Below are 14,924 nucleotides of genomic sequence, written 5' to 3'. Positions count from 1 at the left end.
CTGCTGTAGCCCCTTAGTCAAGGCACACATGAGAAAGCAGTCAATGAGCAACTAAAGAGACTAAGGAGCCGCAACAAAGAATTAATGCTTCTTATCTCTCTCCCTTCCTGTCTATCTGTCCCTCTCTCTGTCTGTGTCTGTCACACAAATAAATTTTTTTTGTGTATATCATGCTTTAACTTCTAAACTATGTACTTTATTGGTTAGTTGAGCTATGTAATTTTTATTTTATTTATTTATTTTTTACAGAGACAGAGAGAGAGTCAGAGTGAGGGATAGACAGGGACGGACAGACAGGAACGGACAGACAGGAACGGAGAGAGAGAGATGAGAAGCATCAATCATTAGTTTTTCGTTGTGCATTGTGACATCTTAGTTGTTCATTGATTGCTTTCTCATATGTGCCTTGACCACGGGCCTTCAGCAGACCGAGTAACCCCTCGCTTAAGCCAGAGACCTTGAGTCCAAGCCGGTGAGCTTTTTTTGCTCTAACCAGATGAGCCCGCGCTCAAGCTGGCGACCTCGGGGTCTCGAACCTGGGTCCTCAGCATCCCAGTCTGACGCTCTATCCACTGCGCCACTGCCTGGTCAGGCAAGCTATGTAATTTGATATTAACAAGACTCCTTTTGAAATTGTAATTAAATACAGAAGTAATGCAAAGGACATGAGAAAAATTCAAGTAAGGTTTTCCTGTGGGTGAAAATTTTCTTAAAATTTTTGTAATTTATTGATTTGAAAGAGAGAGGGAGGGGGAGATAAAAAGAGACAGGAACATCACTGTTCTTGTATGTGTCTTGACTAGGAATTGAACCGGCAACCTCTCTACTTTGGGACGATGCTCTAACCAACTGAGCTATCACTGGTAAAATATTTGTCTTTTTTCACATTAGTCAGTCTTTTAGAATGTATTACTGATGGTTCTTCCACAATTTATTAGTGTTTTTGCTTTCTTCCCTCAACTTTGATAGAATTGATGTTTTGAATGAGTAAAAAATTTTCCTCCTTTAGAGATAAAGATTACATATGCTGGTGTGAAAAATATAACAAAGTCAGTCATAATCCCAAATTTGATCATCATCACTATTTTAACATATCGCCTTCCCATTTTTTCCCATGTATAAAAGTGTTTTTATGTAGCTGAGGTTATGCTTGATATAATTTAATATCTTGCTTAATTTATCATATAATTTTTCATGTCATTAAAAACTCTGGTAGAATTTATGCTGTGGTTTCCTATAGTTTTTCTATTTCTCTGTTACTGAACACTGGGTTGTATCCATTTGGGGAGGGTATTAAAAATAAAAACCCAGTGAGCTTAATTGTATTTATTTTTCTGTTTCTGAGTATATTTTTATCATTCCTAGAAGTGCAGAAATTAAGGTTACAACCATTTAAAAACTTACTGTGCAAAAGGATGAAATTACAGTTTGTTCCAATGTACAAAAGTTAATTCAGAATGGATCAAGACCTAAATATAAGATCTGAAACATAGAAGAAAATGTAGGTATTAACCTAAGGACCCTGGTCTTAGAGAAGATTTTATGAACTTGACCCCAAAAGTAAGGGAAGTAAAGGCAAAAATAAATTAATGGGACTATATCAAAATAAAAAGCTTCTGCACAGCATAAGGAAAAGGCAACAAACAAAAGGGCAACCAGCTCATGGGAGATATTTGCAAACAACAGCTGTGACAAGGAGATAATACCAAAACATATGTATAAAGATCTCATACAACTCAACACTAAACAATCCAGTTAAAAAATGGACACAGGACCTGAACAGACACTTCTCCCAATATGACGTACAAATGGCCAACAGATATATGAAATGATGTTCAACTTCACTAGCTATTAGAGAAATGCAAATCAAAACTACAATGAGATACCACCTCATACCTGTTAGATTGTGTTGGATAACTAGTGTTGGAAAAGTTGGATTCACTGCTGGTAGGAATGTAAACTGGTACAGACACTATAGAAAATAGTATCATGGTTCCTCAGAAAATTAAGAATAGAATTATCATATGACCTAGCAATCCCTCTTCTGGGTATCTACCCAGAAACCTCAAAAACATTTATTCCCAAAGTTATATGCACTCCATATGTTCTTTGCAGCATTATTCACGGTTGCCATAACATGGAGACAATCAAAGTATCCTTTGACCAAGATATGTGGTACATATATACAATGGAATACTACTTAGCCATAAGAAATGATGAAATATTGCCATTTGTGACAACATGGATGGACCTTGAGAGCATAATGCTGAGCAAAATAAGTCGGAAAAATCTAAGAACCATATGACTTCACTTGTGGGATATAAGACTGAAACTCAGACACAGACAACAGTATGATGGTCACCAGAGGGAAGGGGGTTGGGGGCAGTAAATGGTAAAGAGGGCCAAATATATACTGATGGAAGATGGTTTGACTTTGGTGAGCACACAATGCGATATACAGATCAAATATAGAGGTATACACTTGAAACCTATGTGATCCTGTTGACCAAGGTCACTGCAATAAATTTAACTAAAAGAACTTACTATGGAACAGTGTAACCAATGCAGTGAACTCCCATACCTGTCAACCAACTACAACGGTCATCAATACGCGGAACTCTTCTTTCATGCGTTTCCTCTACTTTCTCGGTTATTTTGAATTAATTGTTTTATTTATTTTATCTTTTCATACTTCAGTTATGTATAGCTAAGTTTTTAGTAAAACTATTTGTGAAGGATAATACATATGCAGAAAATAATGTAAAACATAGTTCAGTGAATGATCACAAAATGATACCCTTGTAACTATCAGGATTTCAAATTGCTACCACCTCAGATGCTTCCTCATGCTTCTCCCAGTCACCAATTTATTTATTTTTTCCCCCAATGCAGTATCTAAGAATATAATTTAGTTTTACTTGGTTTTGAATTTTTTTTTTTTTTACAGAGATAGAGTCAGAGAGAGGGATAGATAGGGACAGACAGACAGTAACGGAGAGAGATGAGAAGTATCAGTCATTAGTTTTTCGTTGCAACACCTTAGTTGTTCATTGATTGCTTTCTCATATGTGCCTTGACCGTGGGGCTACAGCAGACCGAGTAACCGCTTGCTCGAGCCAGCGACCTTCGGCTCAAGCTGGTGACCTTGGGGTCTCGAACCTGGGTCCACAGCACCCCAGTCCGATGCTCTATCCACTGCGCCACCTCCTGGTCAGGCGGTTTTGAATTTTTGAAAAATGGAATAATATAGTGTGTATCCTTTTATGTCTGGCTTGGTTTTACCCAACGTTGTGAGATTCATCCATGTTGTCCTGTTATATAAACACTTTTTAAAAGCATAACCACATTACTAATATCACAGTAAAACAGTAGACAATTTCTTTTCTTTTTTTTTTTCTTTTTTTGTATTCCAAAGTTAGAAGCGGGAAGGCAGTCAGACAGATTCCTGCATGTGCCTGACCGGGATCCACCCGGCATGCCCACCATGGGGTGATGCTCTGCCCACCTGGGGCGTTGCTCTGTTACAGCAGGAGCCATTCTAGCACCTGAGGTGGAGGCCATGGAGCCGTCCTCAGCACCTGGGCCAACTTTGTTCCAGTGGAGCCTTGGCTGCGGGAGGGGAAGAGAGAGACAGAGAGGGGGGAGGGGGGAGAAGCAGATGGGCACTTCTGCTGTGTGCCCTTGACCGGGAATCGAACCCAATACTTACATAGGCTGGGCCAACGCTATACTGCTGAGCCAGCTGGCCAGGGCCCAATGGACAATTTCTTAATATCGTCATTGTTCAAAGTTTCCTAATTATCTGTGGGTTTTTTTAATGGTTGGTTGGTTTGAATCATGAGTCATACCAGGTTCATGCACATGTTATATCTGGTTGATATTTGTCTGAAGTCTCTCCTAACCTATAGGTCACTTCTCTCTTTTTTGTTTTTTTGTGGAAAATTCTGATCACTTATCCTGTAGAATTTGCTACTTGATAGATTTTGCTGATTGTATACCCATAGTGTCATTTTTTTAAAAATTGGTATATATATAACATACCATAAAATGTACAGACCTTGTATTTGGGGGAGTTTTGACATAATCACTATTCAGAACTAGATATAGAAAACGTTTCTATCTCCATGGAAACTTCCCTTGTGCCCCTTTACAGTTAGTATCCTCCATCTATATATCTGGTTCCTGTCACTATAGATAAGTTTGCCTCGTTGGTTTTCATTCAGATACATATATATGTAATATATATAAAATACCAGCATGTGCTCCTCTGTGAGGGGCTTCTTTCTCTTAATTAACATTATGGTTTTGACATTTTGTCCATGTGTTTCCATAGTTGTTTTTATTGCTGAATATATTCTGTTGTATACACCACAACTTGTTTATTCTCTTTATGATGGACATTTAGGTTGTTTTCAGGTTTGAATAAGGCTGTGATAAATATTCTTGTACAAGTCTTGATGTGGACATGTTTTGTTTCCTTTGAGAAATACAAAGAAGTAACTGCTGGGTCATATGGTAAATGTATGTATAACGTTGTAAGAAATTGCCAAACTGTTTAAAGTACTCTATTTTATATTCTCACCAGCGGTATTTGAGAGCTGTTCTTATTCCTTATCTCCGCCAACATTTGGTTTTTGAGATTAGCCATTTTAGTGAGTATTAAATATCTCAAGATTTTAATTTGTATTTCTCTGATGATTAATAATATTGAACACCTTTTCATGTGTTTATTGGCCCTTTGTATATTTTGGATGAAGTTTCTGTACAAATCTTTTGCCGCCCCCTCCCCCTTTTTTTACTGGTTTGTTCATCTTTTAATTGTTGGTTTGTAGTGGGTTTTTTTTGTATTTTTCTGAAGTGAGAAATGGGGAGGCAGAGAGACAGACTCCCGCATGGGCCCGATTGGGATCCACCCACATTTCCACCAGAGGGTGATACTCTGTCCATCTGGGACGTTGCAACCAGAGCCATTCTAGCACCTGAGGCAGAGGCCATGGAGCCGTCCTCAGTGCCCAGGCCAACTTTGCTCCAATGGAGCCTTGGCTGCGGGAGAGGAAGAGAGAGACAGAAAGGAGAGAGGGATGGGTAGAGAAGCAGATGGGCACTTTTCATGAGTGCCCTGGCCGGGAATCAAAACCAGGACTTCCACACGCCAGGCCAACGCTCTACTGCTGAGCCAACTGGCCAGGGCTGGCTTGTAGTTTTTATATAGTTGGATATAAGTTCTTTGTTAGACATGTGTGTTCCAAATACTTTTCCCCAGTCTGTGACTTGTCGCTTTATTTTCTTAATGGTGGTGAGGAGAATTTTTAAAACCTCTTTTTCTTTTATACTTTGTTACATGCTTTTTAAAATTTGATCCTTGACCCTGGCTGATTGGCTCAGTGGTAGAGTGTCGTAGAGCGTCGGCCTGGCATGTGGAAGTCCCTGGTTCGATTCCGGTCAGGGAACACAGGAGAAGCGACCATCTGCTTCTCTACCTGTGCCCTTCCACTTTTTCTCTCTCTTTTTTCCCCTTCACCCCTTTCCACAGCCATAGCTCCAGTGGTTGGAGTGAGTTAGCCCTGGCTCTGAGGATGTCTCCATGGCCTCTCCTCAGGTGCTTAAATAGCTCGGTTGCCGAGCAACAGAACAGCAGCCCCAAGTGAGCAGAGCATTGCCCCCTAGTGGGCTGGCCAAGTGGATCCTGGTTGGGGCGCATGCGGCAATCTGTCTCACTGCCTCCCTGCCCCTTACTTAATTAAAAAAAAATAACAAGTAAAATAAAATTTGATTCTTGAGACAAACTTTTGAGGGGGGATATGGTAGTTCCACATTTTGTTCATTAGGAAATAGAGACCCAGAGATGTGAAATAACTTGTCCTAAAGTTGTAATAGCTAATAAGTGGTAGAATAAAGCCTGGAAACCAGGTCTTTTAACTTCAGGTTGAATTTCTTTCCATTACATCGTATTCTCCCTTTCTCTTTTCCCATTACCTGAAAACGATACTGTACTCAGCTACTTTCTCTTTTCTTAAAATTCTATGCTCTTTTTTACTTTGGGGCCTTTGCATATGCAGTTTTTTCTGAGTTGAACACTCTCTCCTCTCTTTAATTCTATTTATCCTTCACATTTTGGCTTAGATATTATATCCTTTGGGAAATTTTTAACATGTTTCTCCTTTTCTGCTAGATAAGGTGCCTATCTCTCCATTTCTTTCTTTTTTTTTTTTTTACAGAGAGAGGGATAGACAGGAACAGACAGGAATGGAGAGATGAGAAGCATCAATCATTATTTTATCGTTGCGCGATGCGACTTCTTAGTTGTTCATTGATTGCTTTCACATATGTGCCTTGACTGCAGGCCTTCAGCAGACTGAGTAACCCCTTGCTGGAGCCAGCGACCCTGGGTCCAAGCTGGAGCTTTTTGCTCAAGCCAGATGAGCCCGCGCTCAAGCTGGCGACCTCGGGGTCTCGAACCTGGGTCCTTCCACATCCCAGTCCAACACTCTATCCACTGCGCCACCGCCTGGTCAGGCTCTCCCCATTTCTTTAACTAGATTTTATTCTGCTCTTGTAACAAATAGCACCGACTGTATTTCCATGTATTTTCTAGATTCTAAGTGCAAGAACCACAACAGTCTTATTTACCAGAGTATTAATTGTGTGTGGCACATGGGCAGATGCTAAAAAATATAATGAATTCAATTGAATATAATCCTCCCTCAATAAGTTTGTGACATTTTTTTATGTGTGTATATATCTCTTTAATTTTTCCATTGATTTGAGAGAGAAAAAGAGAGGCATCAACTCGCTGCTCCACTTACCTCTACTTAGTTGTGCATTCATTGATTGTTTCTCTTAGGTACCCAGATGGGGTATTGAACTCATGACCTTGGTGTGTCAGGAGTACACGTTACCCACTGATTCACTGGCCAGAGTGACAGATTTTTTTTGGGCTGTGTTCTTAAACTCTATGGTGCATTTATTTATTTGTTTATTTATTTACTGCTTTGTAACTTTTTTATTACACTTGACATTCATTTTATATTAGTTTTGAATGTGGTATATTTATCATTTTTGTGTAGCATAATGAAGTTCCACTTGTGATTGTTTTTTTGTGTTTTTTTTTGTATTTTTCTGAAGCTGGAAACGGGGATAGACAGTCAGACAGACTCCCGCATGCGCCTGACCAGGATCCACCCGGCACGCCCACCAGGGGGCGACGCTCTGCCCCTCCGGGGCAACCAGAGCCACTCTAGCGCCTGGGACAGAGGCCAAGGAGCCATCCCCAGCGCCCGGGCCATCTTTGCTCCAATGGAGCCTTGGCTGCGGGAGGGGAAGAGAGAGACAGAGAGGAAGGAGAGGGGGAGGACTGGAGAAGTAGATGGGTGCTTCTCTTGTGTGCCCTGGCCGGGAATCGAACCCGGGACTTCTGCACGCCAGGCCGACGCTCTACCACTGAGCCAACCGGCCAGGGCTCCACTTGTGATTGTTGAATTCCCAAAAGGATTGTAACATATTTAAAAGTGAGGGTTATACAAATTTTATATTCTCTGCATTCTTAGGAAATATTTTTAAAAATTAATGAATTGAATATTTGACTACCTTTCAGAAGTTTTCTTTATTCATTTACTTTATTTTTATCCATTTACTTTTCTTATTAAAGGTATGTTAAACTTCAAAGTTAAACTATATAATTGCCTGAAAGATATAATATCTGAAAAACTAACTTATAAATTTCATAGCTGCTGTCTTTGACTTTGAACAGCAGGCTTTGATTCCATCTTTCATTCATAAAGAGTAAATAGGTTCTTAAAAAGTAACTTACAGAATTTACTGAAATTGCCTTGGCAGGATAGCTTGGTTGGTTAGCATGTTGTCTGGAAGGTGCAGAGGTTGATGGTTCAATCCCCGGTCAGGGCACATACAGGAACAAATTGATGTTCCTGTCTCTCTCCCCCACTTTCCTCTCTCTAAAATCAATCAAAAATTGTTTTAAAGAATTTACCGAACTTGACAGCTGTTCTGTGGTTAGGTTAAAATAAAATCTTTATTATCCTTAAGGAATACACAGAGAAGTAGTAGTAAAGAGCCATCATATGTGCAACTTGTTCTCAGATGGTTTGAAAGTAAGTGGGTAAAAGCATACATACACACTGGTGTATATCCACAGATACACAGTTCACTAAAATTAGGGGATCAGGGAATGTGCAGATACTCCAGTACTTTCAGCCTTTTGTATAATGCATTTTCACCAATGAAATAAAAGTTGGTTTTGTATCTCATTTGCATAATCAAACAACTTCTTTGACTTGTTTGCTTTTCTGATGTTCTTGTTTAATAAAAAGTCAAATGCTTCTTAAGAAAAAGGTCAATGCTTCTTATTTTATCGCTCCATATTCATTTTGAAATATCCCCTAATTTTTGTGAGCAGTATATATGTAAAAGCAGATCTCAGTTTTCATGGTAGTGAGGGGCTGTAAAAATGACTGCAAAAATTATGATGTGCTCTTTAAAATATTTGTCAAAATATTAAGATCTATTTCATTGTTGGTTATAAATATATGAGGAAATGAATAATAAAACTAATATTTATTTGTTATACTGTAATTTAAAGCATTAGAAACCTGGACTATTGGAGTGTTTTATTCCTTCATTAAAAACTTATCAGGGCCCTGGCCGGTTGGCTCAGTGGTAGAGCGTCGGCCTGGCGTGCAGGGGTCCCGGGTTCGATTCCCAGCCAGGGCACACAGGAGAAACGCCCATCTGCTTCTCCACCCCTCCCCCTCTCCTTCCTCTCTGTCTCTCTCTTCCCCTCCCGCAGCCGAGGCTCCATTGGAGCAAAGAAGGCCCGGGTGCTGGGGATGGCTCCTTGGCCTCTGGCCCAGGCGCTAGAGTGGCTCTGGTCGATGGCCCCGGAGGGGCAGAGCGTCGCCCCCTGGTGGGCGTGCCAAGAAAAATACAAAAAAAAACAAAAACAAAAACTTATCAGGGGTGGCCCTGGCCAGTTGGCTCAGTGGTAAAGCGTCGGCCTGGCGTGCGGAAGTCCCAGGTTCGATTTTTCGGCCAGGGCACATGGGAGAGGCACCCATCTGCTTCTCCACCTCTCCCCCTCTCCTTCCTCTCTGTCTCTCTTCCCCTCCCGCAGCCGAGGCTCCATTGGAGCAAGGATGGCCCGGGCACTGGGGATGGCTCCATGGCCTCTGCCTCAGGCACTAGACTGGCTCTGGTCGTGGCAGAGCGACGCCCCGGATGGGCAGAGCATTGCCCCCTGGTGGGCATGCCGGTGGATCCTGGTCGGGTGCATGTGGGAGTCTGACTGCCTCCCAGTTTCCAGCTTCAGAAAAATACAAAAAAAACCCACAAAAACTTATCAGAGGTAATTTTAAAAGTTCTTGCCTGCTTGTCATACAACTTAAAGTAATAGAGTAAGTGTCTTCTGAATGTCTCAGCTTCTAGCAGTTTATCCTTTGCACTTTCCATGTCATGGAATATCTTTGAGAGTTCTTTTTTTTGCTGACATTGCTTCCTTTGGGACATCTTTATCCTTTTCATCACTTTTCTTATTTATGTTTCTTATTTATGTCTCCACTAAGTTCCTCTGATACATACTCTTTATTTTCTATTCAAATCTCATTTCCATCATTATCACTTTATTTCTTTGCTTTATTTTCATCTTTGTAGGCTAATTCTCTTTTTTGACTATCCATTTTTGTAAAATGTCATGTGCTTTATCACTGAGAGACTAGCAGGTAACACAGCTATGCCTTGCTGTTTGTGTGTCAACTGAATAATGTGCCAGTGATTCATCTCCAACAGACTTTGAAAGAAGTAATGTGATTGGTTACTGATTATGATGCACACCTATTTACAAGGTGATTTGTGGACTGAAAACTAGCAGTCAAGTTAGTACTTTGTGTATGACTACTCACAGTTCATTCATATACAGTGATAACAAATTTGAACTATGTTGTTAGAGGATTGATGTTATTTAACTAAACTGTGGTAGCTGAAATGTGTGCATATTAGGACCATGCAAAGCAGGTACTACAGGTATAAAGAGAATGTATGAATGAGAGCAAATGCTTTGATTTTTATCATGTTAGATAAAAATTTCCTTCCCTTGCAAGGAAATTAATGTCATTGTATTTTTACTGAATTGTAACTGTGGTTTACAGGGAGGATAGATGATAAGATACTATATGTATATAAAAACTCTTTGTTAACCATGACACGTTATAGATAACAAGTATGTGGTATGATAGGGCAACCAACATTAACAACTCTAATATGCCAGGCAGTATTTTAGATATTTTACATATAGTAGATTTGTCATTTGACCCTTAGCACAATCCCTGAAGTTGGTGGTATTTATACAACCTTATTTTATAAGGAAACTGAGATTCGTGGTTTATGTAAGCTACTAGTAAGTAGCTAATTCAGGATTCACACTTAGGACTGTCTGGCTTCAAACCCGTATTCATTCTATTACTCCATTTGTTTGGTAGTTGTTGGGGGTCCTCCCAGAGACCCTTTGATAGTGGCTAAATAAAGATTAAAACATGAGAAAGCTTCCTGACCAGGCGGTGGCACAGTGGGTAGAGCGTCGAACTAGGATGCGGAGGACCCAGGTTCGAGACCCTGAGGTCGCCAGCTTGAACGCGGGCTCATCTGGTTTGAGCAAAGCTCACCAGCAAGGTCACTGGCTTGAGCAAGGGGTCACTCGGTCTGCTGAAGGCCCACGGTCAAAGCACATATGAGAAAGCAATCAATGAACAACTTAGGTGTCGCAATAAAAAACTGATGATTGATGCTTCTCATCTCTCTCCATTCCTGTCTGTCCCTATCTATCCCTCTCTCTGACTCTGTCTCTGTAAATCAAAACAAAACAAAAAACATGAGAAAGGGGCATTTTAGATATATAATATTTAGGTTTATGGAGTATTAGGTGATTAGATTCAGGTTTACCATTTTTGCAAAAATACCTCACAGGTCACCATCTTGCATATTTACAAGCCTTGCATCACCAAGAGTGAGATGCTTTCAGATTGTGTCACTCTTGATGATGTGAGCCTTGATCATGTTAAGAGTATGACTGTCAGATCTTTCCTATAAAAATATTTTTTCTTTTGTAATTAGAAAGTAATTTGTGCAGTGGTACTTTGAGATTTCCCCAACAACTTTTCATTGATCATCTATTTAATGCCCCAGCCAGGTAGCTTGGTTGGTTAGACTAGAGCATTGTCCTGAAGTATAGATGTTGCTAGTTCAATCCCTAGTCAGGATGACACATATAGGAACAGATTGATGGTCTTGTCTCTCTCTCCCTCTCTCTCTCAGTAAAATCAATAAGTAAATCCCCCCCTTCTTTTCCAAGTGAGAGGAGGGGAGATAGGCTCCCGCTTGTGCAAGTCCTAGGTTCGATTCCCAGTTGGCACACAGAAACGACCATTTGCTGTTCCACCCTTTTCCTCTTCCCCTCCTGTCTCCGCTCCTGCAGCCGTGGCTTGAATGATCTGAGCAGTTTGGTCCTGGGCACTGAGGATGGCTCCATGGCCTCCCCTCAGGCTCTAAATTAGCTTGTTGCTGAGCAACAGAGCAGCAGCCCCAGATGGGCAGGGCATCGCTGGGTAGGGGGCTTACCTGGTGGATCCCAGTTGGGGCGAATGTGGGAGCTTGTCTGTCTGCCTCCCTGCCTCTCAATTAGAAAACAAAAAAACTCACAAAAACTGTGGATGAAAATAATCACTTCTAATTTTTTGCTGCAGGAAACTTTTTAGTTTAATACTGGTTATAAACTATAATGCCATAGTTCTCTCTCTTCCATTTTTATGTGTTGTATCTAGTTATTCCTAACTGTAGGATAAAAATGTTTTATAAAAGTTTTCAGCCTGCCCTGTGGTGGCGCAGTGGATAAACATATCGACCTCAAATGCTGAGATTGCTGGTTTGAAACCCTGGGCTTGCCTGGTCAAGGCACACATGGGAGTTGATGCTTCCTGTTCCTCCCCTCTTCTCTTCTCTTCTCTTCTCTTCTCTTCTCTTCTCTTCTCTTCTCTTCTTTCTCTCTCTCTCTCTCTCCTCTCTAAAATAAATAAAATCTTTAAAAAAAGTTTTCAAAGATATATAGCTTTCTGATTTCATTTCGGATCATGTTAATATGTTTGAAACTCCTTCAGAACCTGGCCCAAGGACTAAAGTTAATTTGTGGTATTAACAATAAAGATTTCCTGCACCCAGATATAATTATAATAGGCAGGAAAGCTATGCAAGGTGGAAGGTAAAACAGAACTAAAATTCATGAGTGTCTGCTGTGTAAGTCCAGAGTAGATAATCATCTTTAAAATAATGTGAAAGATATGATATAGGAGAATAGAAATAAGCATTGTTTTTTTGCTTTTGTTTTTTTTTTGTATTTTTCTGAAGCTGGAAACGGGGAGAGACAGTCAGACAGACTACCGCATGCGCCCGACCAGGATCCACCCGGCACGCCCACCAGGGGCATCGCTCTGCCCACCAGGGGGCGATGCTTTGCCCCTCCGGGGCGTCGCTCTGTCACGACCAGAGCCACTCTAGCGCCTGGGGCAGAGGCCAAGGAGCCATCCCCAGCGCCCGGGCCATCTTTGCTCCAATGGAGCCTTGGCTGCGGGAGGGGAAGAGAGAGACAGAAAGGAAGGGGGGGGGTGGAGAAGCAAATGGGCGCTTCTTCTGTGTGCCCTGGCCGGCAATCGAACCCGGGTTCCCCGCACGCCAGGCCGACGCTCTACCACTGAGCCAACCGGCCAGGGCCAATAAGCATGGTTTTTATTTCATTCAGGCTTAACTTTATTTGTTGTATCATCCTGGGAAAGGTTAGGTTAAAAGATGTACTTTTCACTGAATTTCAGGGGTCAGTGAACCTAGGAAACCTTATTAAAAAAAGAAGGAAAGAGAATTTCAAGGATTAAGAGTTTCCACAGAGACTGCGTAGTTCTCAGACATTAGACATTCTTGTAGGCAGACTTCCAACTGATCTTATAGTGGTATTGTCAACTGACTTAGTACACGCATATTGATTGATTAACATAGAGTCTTGCTAGATCATTTATGGTTGGTGCTTGTCACTGCTGCTGTCATTTAAGACAATTATAGGTTTGGGCCCTGGCTGGGTTGCTCAGTTGGTTGGAACATTGTCCAGATAAGCCAAGATTGTGGGTTCAATCCCAAATCAGGCACATATAAGAATCAGCCAGTGAGTGCATAAATGGGTGGAACAACAAATTGATATTGCTCTCATTTCCTCTCCCCTTTTCTCTCCTTTCACTTTCTCTTCCCCTCCCCCTCCCCCTCCCCCTCCCCTCTCCTCTCCTCTCTCCTCTCTTCTCCTCTCCTCCCGTCTCCTTTCCTCCCTTTTCCTCTCTCCCTCCCACCTTGCCTTTGTGAGAAGAGGGGAGATAGTGAGGCACACTCTCACATGCACTTCTCTTGGGACCACCCACAAACCTCATCTGGGACCAATGCTCCAGTAGGCAGCTATTTTTAGTGCCTGAGGCTGATGCACTTAGAGAAACCAAGCTATCCTCAGAGCCTGGGGCCCTTGAATCAATCAAGCCACTGGCTACAGGAGGTGAGAAGGGGGAGCTGGAGGAGGAGAGAAGCAGATGGTTGCTTCTCTTGTGTTCCCTGACTGGGAATCAAACCCTAGATGTCTGCATGCTAGGCCAATGCTCTATTCACTGAGCCACTGGACAGGGATTCTCTTAAACTTTCAATAGGATTAGTATGCAACAACCATGTTCAGCATGGCCATAAGTCAACAAATGCCCCAAAATATTTATACTGCTTTCTTTATTGAGGCTGACAGATAAGCAGATTTTTAAAAAAAGAGATTTATTGATTGATTTTACAGAGAGAGGAAGGGGGAAGCAAGAAGTATCAACTCATAGTTGCTTCACTTTAGTTGTTGATTGCTTCCTTGTTGTGTGTGCCCTGATGGAGCAAGCCCATGGTTTTGAACTGGTGACCTCAGTGTTCCAGATTGACACTGTCCCCTGCACCACAACAGGCCAGGTTGTTTTTGGCAATTTTTAACAACGACAAACATTAAAAAGTATTTTCTCCTTACTCCTGAATTAACTGAATATTCCTTTAGCAAGGCTATAATCAATGTGTTAAATTCCCTGTATGTTTACGTTAGTGTGGTTTTGGGAGTCCCAGGCTCCAACATTCTGTGACCGTGAATAGGACACATCTTAACTTCTCTGAGTCTCAGTTTACTAATTTCTAAGTTGGTGAAATAATGTTACCTATTTTTAAGGATTGTTTGAGGATTTAATGGGATAATATTGAATGCTTTGCAAACAATGAAATTTTAATAAAATCTATTCTGATTTTCAAAACTTAATAAGTTATATGATCAGTTCTACATATTTCAAATCTGAGTGGTTTTAATTATACAAATAAAATAGAAATGCATTATTATATAAAATTGAAGGATTACAGATAAGGCTAAAGAGTCCCTTAACTGCTGTAATCCCAATTCTTTCCCTGGAAGTAACCATTTTATCAATTCGTATATCCTTCCAAGTCTATTTTTGCCTTTAAAATAAACGTACACAAAAACACACATGTGCGTATATATTTTCTACTTCATAGATCAAGAATAAAAGATAGCCTGACCAGGCGGTGGCGCAGTGGATAGAGCATCGGACTGGGATGCGGAGGACCCAGGTTTGAGACCTTTGAGGTTGCCAGCTTGACCATAGGCTCATCTGGTTTGAGCAAAGCTCACCAGCTTGGACCCAAGGTCGGTGGCTCGAACAAGGGGTTACTCGGTCTGCTGTAGCCCCAAGGTCAGGGCACATATGAGAAAGCAATCAATGAACAACTAAGGTGTCACAACGAAAAGCTGATGATTGATGCTTCTCATCTCTCTCCGTTCCTGTCTGTCTCTCTATCTATCC

The 14,924-nt window shown here is 41.2% G+C and overlaps 1 protein-coding gene across 6 annotated transcripts in view; it reads left to right on the top strand.

Moving 5' to 3' along the window:
* KDM2A (lysine demethylase 2A) overlaps positions 1-14,924 on the top strand; it is a 111,107-nt gene that overhangs the window by 18,542 nt on the left and 77,641 nt on the right. Inside the window, exon 2 of one of the 6 annotated variants that reach the window (XM_066344801.1) lies at positions 14,617-14,691. The exons of the other annotated variants lie outside the window; for them this stretch is intronic. Within the exon in view, the coding sequence (XP_066200898.1) occupies positions 14,677-14,691 (15 nt within the window). The 5' untranslated portion in view covers positions 14,617-14,676. The remainder of the gene's footprint in view (positions 1-14,616; positions 14,692-14,924) is intronic. 6 annotated transcript variants of the gene reach the window in all.

Source organism: Saccopteryx leptura, chromosome 1, assembly GCF_036850995.1.
Source record: "Saccopteryx leptura isolate mSacLep1 chromosome 1, mSacLep1_pri_phased_curated, whole genome shotgun sequence".
NCBI classification, from domain to species: Eukaryota; Metazoa; Chordata; class Mammalia; order Chiroptera; family Emballonuridae; genus Saccopteryx; species Saccopteryx leptura.
The sequence above is the reverse complement of the archived record's forward strand: the minus strand, read 5'-3'. Positions and strand labels throughout refer to the sequence as shown.